The sequence below is a fragment of the Heptranchias perlo genome, chromosome 28, assembly GCF_035084215.1.
Source record: "Heptranchias perlo isolate sHepPer1 chromosome 28, sHepPer1.hap1, whole genome shotgun sequence".
In the NCBI taxonomy this organism is placed as follows: Eukaryota; Metazoa; Chordata; class Chondrichthyes; order Hexanchiformes; family Hexanchidae; genus Heptranchias; species Heptranchias perlo.
The window spans coordinates 33293165-33314006 of NC_090352.1; the positions used below are offsets into that span (position 1 = coordinate 33293165).

The 20842-nt window shown below is 44.6% G+C and overlaps 1 protein-coding gene across 2 annotated transcripts in view; it reads left to right on the forward strand.

Annotated features, from left to right (window-relative positions):
* Positions 1-3503, forward strand: part of akap1b (A kinase (PRKA) anchor protein 1b) — a 46953-nt gene extending 43450 nt beyond the window's left edge. For both annotated transcript variants that reach the window (XM_068008409.1, XM_068008410.1), the window contains exons 10-11: positions 744-806; positions 3040-3503. In XM_068008409.1, the coding sequence (XP_067864510.1) occupies positions 744-806; positions 3040-3102 (126 nt within the window). In that variant the 3' untranslated portion in view covers positions 3103-3503. The remainder of the gene's footprint in view (positions 1-743; positions 807-3039) is intronic.
* Positions 3504-20842: the final 17339 nt, after the last annotated feature.

The window sequence follows — 20842 nt, forward strand, 5'->3', positions numbered from 1 at the left end:
GCTGGGGGTCAATTGAAAATTTCAAAACTGAGATTGATATATTTACTCAGTAAGGATTTCAAGGGCTATGGAGTTGAGGTACAGATCAACCATGATCTAAATGAAAGGCATGACAGGCTTGAGCGGCCTACTCCCGTTCCTATGTTTCAGTTCATCAATCCTGTTTGTCCTTTTATGGATGCTACAGGAGGGCACGGTTAGACTTGGCTGCAATGCCCCTGCATCCAAATGGCTGGCTTTGCTGCCGGTGCCCACGCATGAAAGGTAGCTGTGGGTGAACTAGCTGAGTGCTGCCAGTGATTATGGGTTTGAGCTCAAGTAGAAAATTGGCCAATAGTGTTCTGCTTGACCTATGCTGGGGTAGGCGGTCTTTGTCCTGATGGTAGAGACACTACTGATGGTTAAAGTTTCTGGGCTGTCTAGAGAAGGCGACTTCTGCCAGAAGTGCATGCGTGTTGAAATTAGATGGTGAGATTGCTTCTCCTCCTCTCTCCTCTCCCCTCTTCGCCCGCCCCAGTTTCCCGTAGTCTCTCAGCTTACCCCTCACTACTCCTGAATGAAAAATGTCTTCGGCAAGACCAAAGTGGCATTTGGCACCTGTGGAACTGTCAACATGAATGGCTGCCTTCAGGAGAGTGAGGGGAGAAATTTGGGGGAGCCTATTTTTGATTAAGCATAGTCTATCGTGTAATGGTGCAGTTCAACCAGTGTTGTGGTATTGATCCTCACTTTTCTGGTTTCAGGTAACTGGTTATGACAACAGTGGTGTGCCTCTAATACACATATGGAGTATAGTTGGTGATGAGGTAAGTTGGGAACCTTGCATTGAACCTTTTGGTTGTAGTTTAAGGCATTTCAAATGGCTCTTGTAGTCTACCTGTTAAAACAACTTTGTTTTTTTAAAAAAAAAATTCTCTATCTCAGTCTGTACAACAGACTTAGATTCTGCTGTGCACTTTATTGTCTGAACCAGCTTGACTGAATTGGGTGATGTGATTAGTTAATTTCCTTCGCAGTGCTGCCCCTTTGCCCCCCCCCCCACCCCAAAAAAAAATACTAGTGGGCTGTCTTAAGGACAATGCTTTTGTGCAACGAAATGGATGGTGTTGACTGGGTCACCTTCCACAGATTATTACAGAGCAGTGCTGAGCCTCCCAGGTTATTCACTTGGCCAAATCAACCAAATAGTATTTGTCAAACGCTGAAGGATTTGCTCTCTGACTTGTTTTGGGTTACTGAAGAAAAACGGCCATAAACTGGATTGAAATCGGCATCTCAAACACTATGAAATCCAGCGTATTGCAAATGGTCGAAGACAATCCTTAAAACCTGATCTACTTTTGGATAGTACACTTCACCCCACTCCAAACTCTTCCTGTTGAGGTTAAATTTAAAATCCTTTTATTAATTCAATTGATTAAATTTGGTGCACCAAATGAAGTCTTTAATAAATTGCTCGCCAAGCCTTGAAAGTGGGGGGAGAATTACAAGGCAATGGGGAAAGAGGGAAATGGGACTAACTGGATAGATCTTTCAAAGAGCAGGCACGATGGGCCACATGGCTGCCTACTGTGATGTCGTGCCAGGCAATGACCATCTCCAACAAGAGAGAATCTAACCACCTCCCCTTGACATTCAAGGAGAAAATCTCCGAAAGCTTGTGAATTTAAAATAAAATTGCTGGACTATAACTTGGTGTTGTAAAATTGTTTACAATTGACATTCAATGGCATTGCCATCGTCTAATCCCCCACCATCAACATCCTGGGGGTCACCATTGACCAGAAACTTAACTTGACCAGCCACATAAATACTGTGGCTACAAGAGCAGGTCAGAGGCTGGGTATTCTGCGGCAAGTGACTCACCTCCTGACTCCCCAAAGCCTTTCCACCATCTACAAGGCACAAGTCAGGAGTGTGATGGAATACTCTCCACTTGCCTGGATGAGTGCAGCTCCAACAACACTCAAGAAGCTCAACACCATCCAGGATAAAGCAGCCCGCTTGATTGGCACCCCATCCACCACACTAAATATTCACTCCCTCCACCACCGGCACACAGTGGCTGCAGTGTGTACCATCCACAGGATGCACTGCAGCAACTCGCCAAGGCTTCTTTGACAGCACCTCTCAAACCCGTGACCTCTACCTCCTAGAAGGACAAGGGCAGCAGGTACATGGGAACACCACCACCTGCACGTTCCCCTCCAAGTCACACACCGTCCCGACTTGGAAATATATTGCTGTTGCTTCATCGTCGCTGGGTCAAAATCCTGGAACTCCCTACCTAACAGCAGTGTGGGAGAACCTTCACCACACTGACTGTAGCGGTTCAAGAAGGCGGCTCACCACCACCTTCCCAAGGGCAATTAGGGATGGGCAATAAATGCCAGCCTCGCCAGCGACGCCCACATCCCATGAATGAATTAAAAAAAAGTTTTAACAGTTTGACCAAACTGTACTAGTCTACTGACAATTCAGTTGTTTTTGCACTAAAATTTGGTTCATCAATTAATTTGAATGAACCCAACAAATAACAGCAAAATGAGAGTTCAGTGCGTCAGAAATTGGATCAACAACTACTTGCATTTATATAGTGTCTTTAATGTAGTAAAACATCCCAAGGCGCTTCACAGGAGTGTTATCAAACAAAGTTTAACACCGAGCGACGAGATATTAGGACAGGTGACCAAAAGCTTGGTCAAAGAGGTCGGTTTTAAGGAGCATCTTAAAGGAGGAGAGGGAGATTTAGGGAGGGAATTCCAGAGCTTCGGGCCTAGGCAGCTGAGGGCACGGCCGCCAATGGTGGAGAATTAAAATCGGGGTTGTGAAAGGCCAGAATTAAAGGACCGCAGAGATCTTGGAGGGTTGGAGGAGGTTTGAGTTAAGAGGGGCAAGGCCATGGAGGATAATTTGGATTAAGCAACTTTGAATTGAGTAACCCTATTGCACTACATAAGGACAGCTAGAGGTTCCCAGAGAACTACATGAATGTCTACTAGTTGTGGGAAATACTAAAATCTTCTTTTTCCTCCCAAGGTCCTGTTTTTAAACCGAATTCTAGTGGAAAAAGGACATGCGCAGTGGATGGAGAGCTACTAGTCTGCAGCCTGAGGCCCTTTTCTAAACTCATTTTGCACTGCATTGTAATTCAATCATTTGCTAGCTGTGCAGATGTGTATATAAGTCACTGTATTAATATTTTGTAAGATCTCACTGGAGTACATAAAGGGAACTTTTTCAAAAAAAACAAATTATGGAATCTATAGGTAAGTGATTGTCACTGAGTTAAGTCATGTCTAATCAATTTGATATTTAAGAAAGAGAAAAACGTAATTGTCATTGTACAGAATAGTTTTGCTAGATTACTTGAATGGAATGATATTGTGATCAATGAACACTTTGCTACTCGGTTGTACAGACCTGTAAAAAGTACCAAAAAAAAACTGACAGAACTGAGCTTGTGTGGTGGTTTTTTTAATTATAATTTGGAGCTTCTCACAGTCTGTGTTTTTGTGTCATTTTTGGTTCAGTCTTGGAGTGGGAAGCCACTGAGGATTGGAACAGGTCTGTTTGCCCACTTTGAATTCTAGGGCTTTTGGGGACTTGTGCACATTGTTGCTGAATTTCTTTTGTCAGTTGATGGCACACTCTTGCTTTGAATTAAGATTGTGGGTTCAAGATGACACTTCAATGCAGCACCGAAGAAGTGCTGCGTTGTTGGAGGAGATGTTAAAACAAAACCCTATTTTGAGTTGTTCTGGTGGATATTAAAGATGGGACTAATTGCGTTCCATGGTGTCCTGGCCAACATTCCTCCCTCAAACACTATCACCAGAACCAGATTAACTGTTTTATGAGCTCACTGTGGGATCTTGCTATGCACAGTGACTACCACATTTGCTTCTAGTTACTGCACTTCTAAAGTCAGTGTATGGGATGCACTTTGGGACATTTCCTACTTGATAAAAGCATTCTATAAATGAACTTTTCAGTGAATTTTAGCCTGGGTAAATTGAACTGACTTATTTGGGGTCGAGGGGGGACACTTCGACACAAAGTGCCTGACAGTTAGCCAAAAAAATGGGTATCTTGTTTACAATAACTGCAGATTGTGGGTAGTTCATTGCCCCTTTTGTTCAGAAAAGAACCTGAAAAGTTTTATACTGTTGCTCTTTTTGTCTCGCCCTGCAAAAAATGAAGCCAGAACCACACCCATGCAAATTGCATGCAGTCTTTCCACAAGTACACCTGACTGAAAATACAAGGTGCTTTTGGGTCCATATTAATGCATCCCCAAGTACCCTAACTCTCCTAGCCTACAATCCACCTGTTTTAACCCCCCCCCCCCCCTAATGTCTGGCAGAATATTCCACATTTATCACCGGTGAGTAAAATTCTTCCTTGTGTCTGTTCTAAATTTATTCCTCTAATTTAAGTTTTCCAGTCCATGTTGTCTAATTTGCTTTGAAGTAATTTCCTGGGTTTATCTTATCCAGTTTGATACACTGAGATTCACCACCTCAATCACATTCTCCAGACACTCGAGCTCATCCAATCTTTTTGCTTTTCTAATATTTCCTCATAGTTCATCCCCCTTCACTCTTTAAATTTCATTCATTCTTTGTGGCATGACCATCATGGTTCTTGGGGTCTGACAAGTGCCTTGGCATAATCTTCAGATTTGCATTCTGCTGTTCTGCCTGTATTATCCCAGCTGCTTTTTTTATTTGCTTCACCACATTGCTCATATATTGAAAGTGACAATTCTTTTACTAGCTCCAGGCCCTTTCTAAGTATCTGAATTCTGTTCATTGTGTATCTGACTTTTTTTAATCCAATGTGTAATACTTTATATTTCACACCACTATGTTTCATGTTCCTACCCAATTTGCATAACTGATCTAAGTCCCTTTACAAATCTTCATCTACATTCTGTCCATGCCTGCTAACTTGACTAGGTCACAATTGGTTTCAGCATCCAGATCATTTTATATAGATTAGAAACCAATCCAAGCACTTACCTGTGCAGGACTCCACTCAACACCTCTGTCCTGCCTACCCCCTCTCCCCAACACAGCCTGGCGCACTATATTTTGCAAGTGTCTTTTTTTTAAACCAATGGCATATCAAATCTCATGTTTTACCCTAGATTGTAATGGCTGTTTTTTAAATAAAAGTCTTTCATGTGGAACATTGTCAGAAGATTTCTGACAGCCCAAGCAAATGTAATTGAGTTTCACTATTTTTGTGTTCAATTGAGTCACTTTGGGTGGAATCTTCCATACTGATTGCATGTCTAGTCTTGCTTGGATGCTATTCCCCTGGAATGGAGAAGCTTTAAGAGGTGATTTTTTTTTTAATTATGAAGTGTTTGATGAAGAGGGAATGTATTTCCTCTAGTTGGCAGTCACTGAGGAGAGATTACCAATTTAAAATCCTGAGGCTAGGGAAAATTTTGTATGCAAAGGCTTGTCCAGGTATGGCATGCTTCGTCATGTGGGCAGTAGAGACGGACCGTCTTTTAAAGGAGGGATATTTGAAGGATGGGAAGACAGGGTTATAAATGAGCAGGGCAGTGGAATTAGAATTGGGTTGCTCTAGTGAAGAACTGGTATAGACATGAGTGGCCAAATGGCTGCCTCTGGGTTGTAAACTTTTATGGTTCTAACCTATTCCTTTGAATGTCTTTCATTATTTTCACTTGATTAGACTAATAGGCCTGCAGCTGTGGCACTGATTTTAAACGTGTGTAACATTGGGTAGAATTTCCAGAGGAGTACTGTATTTCCTGGGTATCTGTGGCAGAAACCCTGAAAAAAAATCACCTGTTTATGCCATTAGGAGGGAAATTAGGAAGCACTTTTCCACACACAGGATAGTAGAAATCTGGAATTCCCTGCCCCAAGAGGCTGTGGGTACTGGGACCATTGGAGCTTTCAAGAAGGAGATTAATAGATTTTTGTTGGGTTAAGGATATCTAGGGATATGGAGCTATGGTGGGTAAATGGAGTTAAGATATGATCAGCCATGGTCTAATTGAATGGTGAAGCAGGCTTGAGGGATTGAATGGCCTACTCCTGTTCCTATGTTCTGAGATTTCTGCTTGGAGATTGGGGGATATACCCTGTGCAAATGTTCTCATTGTTTGCTTCTAGTCCTTGCTGGAACTCAATGATCAAAGCCTCTTAAACTTCCTGCTTAGTTTCCTTTAGCACCATTGAATAAACCGTCTAGCCTGAGTGATTTGTATAGTCTTCATTTCCTCCAAGTAACATCTCTTTACTGACTTTTTTTAAAAATCCTCCAGCAACTGGATAAGTTGGCATCACTAATAAATACTTAGAGAAGTATTTTCACTGCTCTTCCTCTTCAATTTCCCCACCATTTTTAACCTTCAGAATTCTAATTTATCTTGGTCATGATGCAGGGAAAAAAGTGTAGAAATCAAGTCTTGGGCAGTCGTGCCAAATGGACGGACGATATTGAATTGGCTGCCCTTTTTACACTCTGCCCAAAGTCATTGGCAAGGGAAATCGGGTGGAGTGTAAAGTCGGCTGTAGCTTTTTGCTGGCGCTTGCCTTGTGCTACTGCACAAGGTTAAGCTTCTACCCATGCTGCACCTGTACAGTACATCTTAACATTTTGTTGTTCTGATTTTTCTTCCCCCCCCCCCCCCCCCCCCAACCATTCCTGCTCCAATGTTTTACTTTATCTTGCACTGAGAATTATGACATTCAGGTTTAGCATCCCTTGCCACTCCCACAAGTGGACCTAATGTCCCTGTATGGAGTGCACCCTTTTCTGCCCTGTATTTTATTGAAGAATAGAACAATCCAGGGATCATAAGAGAACCCTTGCTCTGTAGGTTCGGTACTGAAATATCACATGCACCACCATATGAATTCTCGTTTTGCAAAAGGTGGACTGATTTGTTTTTTAAGCAAGGTGAGCCACAGCTTCAGACCACCAGCTGGTTATTTATGTAAAGTACATACATATTCAACAGTATACAGTTTTCATCCGCCCCAGCTCTGGCATCTTAATCTGCATGGTTCAGGCTTTCCCATATAGGCATTTCACTTTGCTTTTCCTTTATCTTCAATTTAGTGTCTTTGGCTATGAAATTATGTAATGCAAATATTACCATATGGATCCTTAATAGGATTGGGTGAAATACCGTCAGGCTATTTTAACCTGTTTTATTCAGGTTTATGCCTCCACTTTGATAGACAGAAGAATTTTATACCATTGTATTAAGGTTCAGTGCTAATATGATAAGGTTCTATGCTAATGTTTGATAACTTTGTCACCATTTACTCTGTGCTTCATATATTTACCTCTTTACCACCCTCCCAAACCTGCTTATCCACTGTTCTTTCCTTTTTTTAAAAAAAAAAGCTTCTGAAGAACTTGGAATAATGTTTCTGAAATGTTTCATTGTTATGAAGATGTGGTGATTTGCCTTTTCTGCCCTTGCCATTTCACCAACTGCCAAAGAAGCAAACCAAAGTTTCCTCTGCAATGTAATCTGTACAACACACAAGGTATTGGATTCTATCTCCTTGCTGTTGGTCCTTAAGTTCTGATCTGTCAGAAACAGAAAGCACTTCTGCTGTGACCTTGAATCATTGGTCTGAATGTACTTTTTAAGACTTAAATGTCAGCTGGTTTAAACCATAGCTTTTCTACCCACCAACCAATTTAAAGCATGCTTTGAGATAGACATTGATTGTTCGAAGGTGGAGTGTTTGTAAGTGGCCTCTCTACTAGATTGCAGCTCCTGGCGTTTTATCTCTCTGTGCAGGAAGGTGAAAAGCTTTTTCTAAACAAAATGCTTCTATGGAACACGTAACAAAAAAAAATACAGTCGCATGAACAAAGGATTAAACTGCGCAAAGGTACTCCTTGCAAAACTAGGCATTTAGGTACACCTGGGTCACTGAGTGTGCAGGTGGATCTCGGGAACTTCTCATAGTTGACCAAGGTCGTAGAAATGCTTCCCGTCAATTGTCATCTATTGTCCGAACATCCTCAATATCTCCCTGCGGTAAGAGAATAGTCGAGAACCAGTGCAGGAGCCCCCCATTCTATTTGCTTGCAAGGCTTCAATTATTATATTGATCTATCTTGGTGACCATTAGGGAGAGGGTGACAGTGCGTGAAGGAACTGGGCTGTATAAGGAAATGACTAAATGGAAGTGCTTTGCCTGTGTTTGCTGCCCCCTATGATAGAATGGCTAAAATTAGGACCATTGACATGCAGTATCTATTTCATAGAATAGTTACAGCACAGGAGGCCATTTGGCCCATCGAGCCTGTACCAGCTCTCTGCAAGAGCAATCCAGCTACTCCCACTCCCCTGCTGTTTCCCTGTAACCCTGCAAATTTTTCTCGTTCAGATACCTATCTAATTCCTTTTTGAAAGCTACAATTGAATCTGCTTCCACCACCCTTTCAGGCAGTGCATTCCAGATCATAACCACTTGCTGTGTTTTTTAAAAAAAAAGTTTTTCCTCATGACTCCTTTTGGTTCTTTTGCCAATCACCATTAAACCTGCGTCCTCTGGTTCGCAACCCATCCACCACTGGGGACAGTTTCTCTTTATTTACTTTGTCTGGACCAGTCATAATTTTGACCATCTATCAAATCTCCTCTTAACCTTCTCTGCTCAAAAAACAATCTCGGCTTTTCCAGTCTATCCATATAACAGAGGTCCCTCATCCCTGGAACCATTCTAGTAAATCTTTTCTGCACCCTTTCTAATGCCTTCGCATCCTAAAGTGTAGTGCCCAAAATTGGACACAATACTCCAATTGTGGCCGAACCTGTGTTTTATTAAGGTTCAACATAACATTCTCGCTTTTATACTTTATGCCTCTATTTTTAACCACTTTCTCAACCTGTCCTGCCCCCTTCAACAACCTGTGTACATATATCCCCAGATCTCTCTGTTCCTGCACGCCTTTTAGAGTTGTACCCATTAGTTTATATTGCCTCGCCTTGTCCTGCCTACCAAAATGTATCACTTCTCAGCCTTTAAATTTCATCTGCCAAGTGTCCACCCATTCCACCAGCCTGTCTGTCCTCTTGAAGTCTCACTATCCTCCTCACTGTTTATCACACTTCCAAGTTTTGTGTCATCTGTGAATTTTGAAGTTGTGCCCTGTACATCAAAGTCATTAATATATATCAAGAAAAGCAGTGGTCCTAGTGCTGACCCTTGGGCAACACCACTGCATACCTTCCTCCAGTCTGAAAAACAGCCGTTCACCACTAACCTCTGTTTCCTGTCACTTAGCCAATTTTGTATCCATATTGCCCCTTTTATTCCATGGGCTTCAATTTTATTGACAAGCCTATTATGTGGCACCTTTTGAAAGTCCATATACACATCAACCCTTTGTTACCTCATCAAAAAACTCAATCAAGTTAGTCAAACACAATTTGCCTTTAACAAATCCGTGCTGGCTTTCCCTTATTAATCCACACAGGCGATGTTACGGAGGTGGAAGTCGGCGGTCTTGGTGATGGAACGGATATGTGGCCACTGTCTAGTTCAGCTTTAGACAGTGGCCAGGGAGAGAGATGGAGTCAGTGGCTGGGGAAGAGTGTTTGCAGCAGGGACCAAAGACAATGGCTTTGGTCTTCCCAATCTATACTTGGAGGAAATTTTTGTTCATCCAGTACTGGATGTCAGACAAGCAGTGTGACAAATGAATGTGTGGAAGGGTCGAGCGAGGTGGTGGTGAGGTAGAACTGAGTGTCGTGGCCTACATGTGGAATCTGACGTGTTTTCGGATGATGTTGCCGAGGGGCAGCATGTCGATAAGAAACAGGAGGGGACCGAGGATAGATTCTTGGGGGATTCCAGAGGTAAAGTTGCTGGAGTGGGAAGGGCAGCCATTGCAGGTGATTCTCTGGCTATGACTGGACAGCTAAGAATGGAACCAGGTAAGTGCATTGCCAGTGAACGACGGAGGAGAGGCGTGGGAGGAGGATGGTGAGGTTAACCATGTCAAAGGCTGCACACAGGTCGAGAAGGATGAGGAGCGATAGTTTACCATCGTCACAGTCAGCATGTCATTTCTGACTGATAAGGGCTGTTTCAGTACTGTGGCAGGGACGGAAACCTAATTGGATTCAAACATGGAGTTGCGGGAAAGATGGGCACGGATTTGGGAGGCGACAACACATTCAAGGACTTTGGAGGGAAAAGGGAGGTTGAAGATGGGGCGATGGTTTGTAAGGACACAGGGTCAAGGGTGTTTTTTTTGAGAAGGGGTGTGATGACAGCAGATTTGAAGGGGAGGGGGACAGTTAACAATATCAACTAACATGGGGGCCAGGAAGGGAAGTCGCTACCACGTAGAGCAGTTGTGGTGAATAGCATAGGTGCATTCAAGGGGAAGCTAGATAAGTACATGAAGAAGAAAGGAATAGGGTGGGAGGAGGCTCGTGTGGAGCCCAAACCCCGGCATAGACCAATTGAGCCGAATGGCCTGTTTCTGTGCTGTAAATTCTATATTTCATTTTTAACAGGTACGTCCATTGGCTAAATTCAGAACAGGTAAGAAAGCTTTTCTAGGGAAGTCAGGCAGAGGTTCTGTACCCAAAAGGTAAGAATTATATGAGTCACTAGAGATGGTCATTGAATTGGCAAATGTAGCTGGTTTAAGAAGTGATTCGATACCTATTTGGAGAGCACAGGGATTGAGGGGGTATCGAGAGGACAGGTAGGTGGGATGGAGCTGTCAAAAAGGGACAGGGCTTGTTAGGCCCGATGGCTTTATTGCCATTCCTGAAAATGGAGTGTTCAAAACTTGCCAGCAAACCCAATTGGTGTTGGACAGTGACAATAAACCTCCAGGTTTCACATGGTGTTTCAAATAATCAGTCTTGCCCTCTTTTACATATAATTACATAAAATAAACAGCACAGTAACAGGCTGTTCGGCCCAACTGGTCCAAGCCGGTGTTTATGCTCCACATGAGCCTCCTCCCACTGCTCTCCATCTCACTCTATCAGCATATCCTTCTATTCCTTTCTCCCTCATGTGTTTATCCAGCTTCCACTTAAATGTATCTATGCTATTCACCTCAACTACTCCCTGCAGTAGCGAGTTCCACCGGTCTCTGGGTGAAGAAGTTTCTCCTGTATTCCCTCTTGGATTTATTGGTGACTATCTAATATTCATGGCCCCCAGTTCTGGTGTGTCCCCCACCCCACCCCCCCACGAGTGGAAACATCTTCTCTACGTCCGACCTATTAAACCCCTTCATAATCTTCAAGACCTCTATCAGGTCACCCCTCAGCCTTCTCTTTGCTCGAGAAAAGAGCCCCAGCCAGTTCAATGTCTGCTTAATCGTTCAGCATTGCAATTTAAACAAAAACAGAATTAACAGACTTTAGAGAAGGCAGATTAGACTTTAGTTTTAAATCAGCTGCTGTCGCTGCGTGAAAGGTGGTGGGGGATTGATTATATTGAATGTGCTGAGCATCAACGGGGATAATCAGGCTACGTTTTATGCTGGGATCAGAATTTTGCAATTAAGTATTATGCAACTCGGGGTCAGGAATCCTACACAATGGGACTTGGGTCCGCTTATTGGAATTAAATCCTTGGATCAGGTGCTTGTTGCTTGGACTGTGAATGAGGTAGAAAGTATTTTCTGCTGCTCTCACCCCTCCTCCCCACACGGATCCACAAGGCATGGGAAAAAAGCTGATGAAACGCTCAGTGTGATTGCACTGTAGCTAATGGAACTTTATAAATGCCAAGTCTGGTACAGTAGCCCTGGAATCCTGTAGCTCTGCGTAAGACCCCATGCAGCTGTTAAGCTCTGGTACAGTATGTTTGCTGTTGAAAATAGTAACTTGGTAATCATGCTTAAAATAAATGTATCACTTCAGGGGCCAGCTGTAATTGTCAGCTAGAGAGAGCTCTCGCTCTTCTCTCAACTCTGATGTGTAGTAATATCAGTGATGTTCCTATATTGCGTATTTAGAAAATAAATATCGAAGGTAACGATGGGGGAGTCAGGAACGAGGGGGCGTGACCTTTAAAATTAGAGCTGGGCCATTTAGGAGGGAGATCAGGAAGCACTTTTTCCACACAAAGGGTGGTTGAAATCTGGAATTAGAACATAAGAAATAGGAGCAGGAGTAGGCCAATCGGCCCCTCGAGCCTGCTCCGCCATTCAATAAGATCATGGCTGATCTGATCCTAACCTCAAATCTAAATTCATGTCCAATTTCCTGCCCGCTCCCCGTAGCCCCTAATTCCCTTCACTTCTAGGAAACTGTCTATTTCTGTTTTAAATTTATTTAATGATGTAGCTTCCTGGGGCAGCAAATTCCACAGACCTACCACCCTGAGTGAAGAAGTTTCTCCTCATCTCAGTTTTGAAAGAGCAGCCCCTTATTCTAAGATTATGCCCCCTAGTTCTAGTTTCACCCATCCTTGGGAACATCCTTACCGCATCCACCCGATCAAGCCCCTTCACAATCTTATATGTTTCAATAAGATCGCCTCTCATTCTTCTGAACTCCAATGAGTAGAGTCCCAATCTACTCAACCTCTCCTCATATGTCCGTCCCCTTATCCCCGGGATTAACCGAGTGAACCTTCTTTGTACTGCCTCGAGAGCAAGTATGTCTTTTCTTAAGTATGCCCCAAAAGGCTCTGGATGCTGGGGGACAATTGGAGCTTTCAAGTATGAGATCGATAGATTTTTGTTAGGTAAGGGTATGGAGCTACAGCGGGTAAATGGAGTTGAGGTACAGATCAGCCATGTTCTAATCGAATGGCGGTACAGGCTGGAGGGGCTGAACGTTCATTTGTTAGCCTACTTTCCGCCTCCCTTTACCCCCCCCCCTCCCCCAAAGGAATACTCCTTGTGGAAGTAATGCCCATTCTGCAAGGCCCCTTGATTGCAGGTCCCAGCCACGCTAACCAATCTTGTGTAACGTCAGAGCTGACCAATCTGCAGTCTTTGGGCCACATGTGGCTCCCAAGCCCTGGCAATCCAGCCCTGTCGCCCTGGCCACTCAATTCTATTTGAGCTTAGTTTTTTCCCGTTTGAATTTTGTGGGCCTGGCTGCACGGAGAGGGCTGCTCTTACTGCTGTTACCTCATGGGTGGATAAATCCTAAATCAGAACACCCAAGACTTGTTTGTGTCATCAACCTGAGAGATCTGCAAGTTAAAGAGAATGTGGATTTAATTTTTATGTGTGACCCGAATAGCCTCCCTCAACTGGTACTTAATTCTGGAGCAGATTGGACAGGCTCTATCCCAGTTGGATTTGTTAAACAATCAACCATTGGTTATTGCTGGTCAGTTTCAACATCATACAAACCAGAGCTCCTGATTGGTATAGAAAGTGTTACATAGGCTACGTGCTTTGGGTGAGTTCAACTATTTAGATACCCTGGGAGTAGCTTGGTTCATTAGCAGGGAGAGAGGGAGATGGTTAAAAAATTGATTGAATTAAAGTACAAATCACTCTTCCCGCTCAATCTTTCAGTAGGTGAAGTCTCTATTGTAAAGCTTCAAGGTCTAGATTCAAACGCAGACATTGGATCACCCCAGTATAAAAGAGCCACCCGGCTGATGTATCTAGTAGATCTGTCTGTGGGTTTTTGAGTGGGAATCAGCATCTTTCCTCTTCCTGGATGCCAAACCCCTCATTCAAACGAAGATCAAAGGATCAGCACTAGTCAGCAGGCCGTGTCAGCTTGGTTCATCGGTCGTGCTCTGAAGAAGAAAAAAAGAACTTTCATTTATATAGCGTCTTGCACGACCTTTAGAATGTCCCGAAGCACTTTACAGCCAATGAAGGAGCACTGCGTTGTTGCAGATGAGATGCCTGTCCATTCTGATGATCCAAGTGGCTGTGGAAGATTCCGTGGCACACCTGGAAGAGGAGCAGGGATTTGACCCACTATCCTGGCCAATATTCCTCCCTCAACTAACGCCTCCAGATAAAAACCAATTAACTGGTTATTTGTGGAGTGTCACAAGTGCAGAATGGCTACCATGTTTACATAACAATCACTGCACCTCAAAAGTAATTAATTTCATGGAGTGTTTTGATGCATTTCAACATGCTATTCTACAAGAATCACAGTATAGTTTATTAAACAGCTGTCCCAGTGTTAACAACCCTCACCTTGAGTGTACAGTGCCACAACTGTAGTAAAGATAGGATCTCTCACAAGCTCATCCCCAGTGGTTCCTGGGACCACACCTCGAATAGAGTAACAGTAGGAGCACTATAATTGGCCTCAGTTCTCAGGCTGGACAAGGGGAAAATTAGTCTGGGTTTCTGCCCCTGCTCACCATCCAATATGTGGATGTGGGAAGAGGAATCAAGCTTGGATGTGATACCTCCATAGTTGAATAGACTTCTGACACTTTTTAGGCTCACAGGTGAAGAGTGGTCACTTGGGTGAGGTAGCTGGGTAGCCAGTGCCCATAAAACTGTACTAAAGCAAAAAATAAGTGTCTAGATGTGAGAAGAGGAGTTAAAAAGACAAAAATAATTAACTTTGTTAAATGAAGCTCTCTCTGTCACCTGACGATACACACACACACACGCGCATGTGACTGAAGGATTATTCAGCAATATCGGCATTTTTGCACCAAGGCTTTGGGTACTTGGAGAGGAACTGGTCTGAAATGTGCATATGCTTACCCCATCCACACCTCTTTCTCCAATTTTCTCCCTTCTCTCCTGAAGGACATGGCATGTTCGACAGGCCTTTGCCGCCCTGGTTTACCTAATCTCAGCGGCCAGTCCTGACACGTGTCTGGGCACTGATGATCGTGCCAAGGCACACCGGGGATAATCCTTCACAAGGGCATATAAAGGACTCACCCTGCTACAAGCACAATTTCTATTGGCCAATAATGGAATACTATTGACAAAGGTCATGGGTCGATTATGTGCCTTAGTCTGCCCCGTCATCCCTGTAAATGCCCTGGAGATTCATGGCTCTAGTGGAAAACACAAGTGATGAAGGATCCGGGTTTAAACAAATCTTTATTTTATGTAAAGACCTTTTCTGAATGAGGCTCTGGAAGAAAGAATGAAGTCAGAAATTGTTCTCTTGTGAAAATATTCAAAGTGGGAATCGTCCTGTGAGTAGAACCCACTGCAGCCTTCCCAGTGGGACGTCCCGACATGGAAAAAGATCACGCAGAGAAGTACAGTCCGAGAAAAGCAAAAAAACTCTTTCTCCCGCTTCCAAGTGCAGACCCAAGTTCCACCCTCTGTCGGTTGATTTAAAATGGAATAGATGAGCAGAACAGCCACTCCGCCACATTCCATGGCATTTGGCAGATTTGGTGTAATTACTGCATCCTTCCCATAGGGGTTGCTAATGAGCCCATTTTCTTGCCGACTGGGTTGTTTGTGGTGGGGGTATAAAGTCAATGCAGCTGCCCACCCACAAACAGAACGCACTTTAAATCTGAACTGAACAGCTAACAGAGACACAATGGCAATCCTGAGCTTTGAAAGTTGTGTATCTCAATGTTTCCTAATACTAATCCATCTCCTAGGTCATTGCATACAGGGAGTCAAAACCAAGTGTAGTCTCGGGGTGAGAGGTCAGGGGATAACTGGTCCAAGACACACTGGTGTAATTCAGTCCCCATTTTAAAGTTACATCCCGTCCTTATTTTTGTATAATACTTAGGATAGTTTGTTATTTATAATTAAATAGTAAAAATTACAACAACTTGGGAAGCAGAGAAGTAGATTTTAATGGAGCATTGGAGCTTGGAGACACCACCACTGGTGAGAGGGTGTAGTTGCAGTGTGACTAGTTTACAGAGGCAATTTTCATTATAAATTCCTCTGCCCACATTCACAATTGCAAACAATTTTACAACACCAAGTTATAGTCCAGCAATTTTATTTTAAATTCACAAGCTTTCGGAGGCTTCCTCCTTCCCACATCGTTCACCTGAGGAAGGAGGAAGCCTCCGAAAGCTTGTGAATTTAAAATATAATTGCTGGACTATAACTTGGTGTTGTAAAATTGTTTACAATTGTCAACCCCAGTCCATCACCGGCATCTCCACATCACTTTCACAATGAAAAAGTTGACACAAAAGTGACAACAGGAAGTACGCACAGATTTAATATTCTTGATATATACTGCTGAATGCATCATCTCCCAGAACGTGGACCTCTGCTTGATCAACTTGTGGCCATAGCATCACAATTTATTAATCCTTCAGTGTGGATATTGTCATTTATGGCGTATTTCCCTCCAATTAGCCTCCAGAAAATATTTCCCAGTTCCCAGCCAAGAACATGGATGTCAGAGCTGCTCTTTGGCCTCTCTTACGGTCAACTCCTGTGGCAACCATTGGGGGGGTGCACAAGAGCAGCTCGGCACAAGTCCCTCTCTGACCTATCCTATCCCTCCCTGTCAGTGCCACTTGGCTGAGATTGGGGACTTGTTACATGGACACTGGAGGCCAATCAACCATTCCTTTACCACTCCATGCTGCAGTTTGTTGGAGCTGGGTTATGCTGTGTGGCTGTGCCACGTGGGTAAGCCGAGATAGGAAAATGTCCCCCTTTTTTTTGCTTTAATCTTTCTCAGCGCAGAGCAATCTCGTGTAATCAGACCTATTTGCTTAATATCAGACTGATTCTCCTTAAAAGCAGCTACAATCAAAGCTCTTTAAATGTAATGGAAATGGGAGTTAGAATCGGTGCAATTTTCTGAACAGCTCGGTCTTACTAATTAATTAGTGCCTCAGAATTTCCATCTAATGGGTGCTATTGAGTAAATTTGTGAGTCCAGTAAGTATGATAAGATACTTGTGGTGTGTGAAGCTCGATGTAAAATTTGTGCCACAGATTAAATTATTTTAATCCATGAGTTGTCTATAAACATGGTTTTAACCAGTTGTCTTCCAGAACTAATGCTAAAATACAATGGCCACGTTAGGCACCAAGTTGCTGTGATGCCGTATTAGGGTGTCAGCTAATTTAGGGTTTATCTCCTCCCCTAAAAAGGTGCTGACTCATGGCTGAAATAGTTCAACTGCCAGCACCAGCCCTCCAGTACCTCACCAAAGTGACTGTTCTCGTGCGAGCCTTGGCAGTGAGCGTCAGCAGGCTGTTTGACCACGGATGGCTTCACAGCTAACCCCTCGTTCCGCCCTTGCCCGATGTCCAAACATTCCAGGGATCACCAAACGGGCGGGCAGTTTGGGCTCAGTCGGGTAGCACGCTCGCTTCTGAATTTGCAGGTCGTGCGCTCGAGTTCCACGCCAGGGCTCGAGCTCCTAATCTAGGCTGACACTTCGGTGCAGTGCTGAGGGGAGTGTCCTGTGGAGGAGACGTTAAACTGAGGCCCCACTCGCCTGTTCCTGCGGCCCTGGTGATTGTTATAATCCCCGTGGTGTTAACTGAAGAAGAGCGGGGAGTTCTCCCAGTGTCCTGGCCAACATTCTTCCCTCAGCCAACACCAAAAAAAAACATTCATCCAGTTGCTGTTGCAAGTTAGCTGCTGTGTTTTCCTAAATAACAACAGTGATTCAGCTTCAAAGTAATTTATTGTGTGTGAAGTGTTTATGAGAAATATAATACTTTTACACAGGCACTTTAACACTTTTTTTTAATAGGGAACAGGGACTCTGGTTTGCTTCCCCAGAACAATGTTCTTGAGCCAGGGATCGAACCTGGATCCTTCTGGCTCAGGTCAACAGCACCCAATCTGTGCATTTACTGTTGACCTGTAAGTTTTTCTTGCCCCTAGGCTGCTTACACACACACACACTCTCACTCCCAGACCAGTTGGCAGAGGTCTTGGACAGGAATTGGCACAGAAAGACCAAAAGAACTGGGAGAGAGAGGAAAAAAAACACACAGGCTAAATAGGCGTGAGGCACCACGAAATGCTGGATACTGGGATCTGTGCCCGCCACGCCACACACAGTGAGTTATTGGTTTCGGCCTGCTGCCGTGCAGGGGGACAGAGTGAGCCCAAGTATTTCTCCTGTAGCAGGGAGAGAATATCGGACAGGCAGTCACCCCAGGCCCACTGTAGTGGGCCGATCGTAGACGGTGCAGACAGGGGCTTGGATACAGGTCACCTGATTCCACACTGAAGGGGGTCTGTGGCTGTGCGGTGAAGTCACAGAGAAAATAAATAAAACACCGTTACAAGGTAAAGGAGCTGGCCGAGCAAATCAATTAGTGATGCTTCACATGCATTTGTGTTGGTTCTTTCTGTTTCTCTCTCCCACTCGCCCTCTCTTCCTCTCTCACTTCTTTTCTTTCCATCTCTCTCTCTCCCTCTCTCTTTTTCTCTCTCTCTCTCTCTCTCCCTCTCTCTTTTTCTCTCTCTCTCTCTCTCCCTCTCTCTTTTTCTCTCTCTCTCTCCCTCTCTCTCTTTTTCTCTCTCTCCCTCTCTTTTTTCTCTCTCTCCCTCTCTCTTTTTCTCTCTCCCTCTCTCTTTTTCTCTCCCTCTCTCCCCCTCTCTCTTTCTCTCCCTCTCTCCCCCTCTCTTTTTCTCCCTCTCTCCACCTCTCTCTTTTTCTCCCTCTCTCCCCCTCTCTCTTTTTCTCCCTCTCTCCCCCTCTCTCTTTTTCTCTCTCTCTCTCTCTCTCTCTCTGACCGAGAGACCCGGCTAGAATCCTATTCAAAGCCTCGGGTGGTGTCGGCTTTTTTTTCTAATCACCCGTCCCTGTTCTGTAGAGTTGAGATTGTGAATGAGGGAGATTACAGGGACGGGGAGGTGAACCCTGCAATCCCATCCAGTGCACCGATGTGCCATCAAGACCCAACCCTCCAATTTTTTTTGTTTTTGTATCTTAATTTTTACTCCCAAGCATTCCAAAGTTTTGAAAATCTGAGGAAGGGCGTGGAAGTGAAAATGGCTTGTCAGTCTGACTTTCCATAAACAGGGAAGCTAATTGAATGTTTGCTCCAGGAACCAGATGCACAGACAGGCAACATCTCTCTGAGAATTTGTTGGATGTCACTTAAAGCAAACACATTAATTAAAACGCTTAACGAGAAATGGATGTGCGTTGGCAGAGATTGGTGGGCACCTAACAGGCTTTTGCCACTAGATGGCACAATTACACCAGCTGCCAACTCCGACCAGGGAGAAATAAAGACGGCCAAAGGCTCCTGGCAAAGTTTGACCCTTTAAAAACTCTGCATCTGTGAGGCACCATTACCGTCTCCTTTATCTTTCACCAAACAAGTTTTGTACCAGAGCAGCTGATGAAGCCGGCCACACAAATATATTGAGGGTTTCAGGGGAATGTTCCAAAGTCAAGGGATAAAATTCGAAGAGGTCGACAGAGACTTAGCAGCAGCTGCAAGTCAGCAGTGTCAGCTTACCCGATTGTCTGGTTCGGGGGAAGTGGGGGGGTGCAATGATTAGCCTCAGTGCCGATAAGCCATAGAGTGGAGAATTTGAATTCAGTGAGGACGTGAATTCAGTTTCGAAAATCTGGAAGTAAAAAGCTGTTCTCGGTAAAAGTGACCGTGAAGCTGTCGGATTGTCGCCAGAAACCCCAACTGGTTCACCAACGTCCTTTTAGGGAAGGAAACCTGCCGTCCTTAGCCGGTCTGGGCCTATGTGTGACTCCAGCCCCACACCAACGTGGTTTACTCCTAACTGCCCTCTGAAGTGGCCCAGCAAAGCCACTCAGTTGCATCAAAACCTGTACAAAGAATAACAAGGCCTTCACCACACGGACTGCAGCGTTTCAAGAAGAAGGCCCACCACCTACTCAAGGGCAACGAGGGCTGAGCATTAAATTTTTTAAAATTCGTTCATGGGATGTGGGCGTCGCTGGCGAGGCCAGCATTTATTGCCCATCCCTAATTGCCCTTGAGAAGGTGGTGGTGAGCCGCCTTCTTGAACCGCTGCAGTCCGTGTGGTGACGGTTCTCCCACAGTGCTGTTAGGTAGGGAGTTCCAGGATTTTGACCCAGCGACGATGAAGGAACGGCGATATATTTCCAAGTCGGGATGGTGTGTGACTTGGAGGGGAACGTGCAGGTGGTGTTGCTCCCATGTGCCTGCTGCTCTTGTCCTCCTAGGTGGCAGAGGTCGGCGATGCCCACATCCTGAGAACCAATATTAATAAAAGCAGCTACAGACACAGGTCCCTGCCCGAACGTGTGTGTGCGTCTGTGGACAGCATTGGGTTTTGCTGTAATGCCACTCCCCACCCCATGGTAAGAATGCTTATTGTCCAAGCTCAGGTACATAAATTGACCACGTGGACATGCACGGACGCTCCATCAATGCCTTCAGGAAACGGGGGGGGGGGGGGGGGGGGGGGCGGGGGAGAAAAGTGGTTGGGTAGGTGGGGGAGGGAGAATGTTACAGAATTTAATGCACTGGATATCAGCAGTAAAAATGGCAGATGCTCTGAGAGCAGAGCACAGCACAACCCGGAGAGTCAAAGCCAGGGTCTCCCTGGTCTGAATGGTTCAGTTCCACACTTGTGAGCGCATGTCACAAGAGGCCAGAGTCGGAGGAACGGAGGGTCCGGTTGGGTTGTGGTGGGAGGGGGGCGTGGTTTGTAGATGCGGAGGAGTTACAGTGTGAGGAAGGGTGGCCACAGACCCTTTGCTCGGCCGCTCACTGCACGGTTGCAGCTCCAGCCTCCTGTACATTGGGGCCGCTCTGCTCACCTTTTTGTTTTTTTCCTTCTCATATATATATATAAAAAGAAACCTGAAAGTGGCAGAAAATCCAAGTTCCGACCGGGAATTGGCCAGAAATCTCCCAACACCTTCTTCAAGTAGGAAGGTCGTTCATCAGGAAATTGGCCTCAATCAGGCCA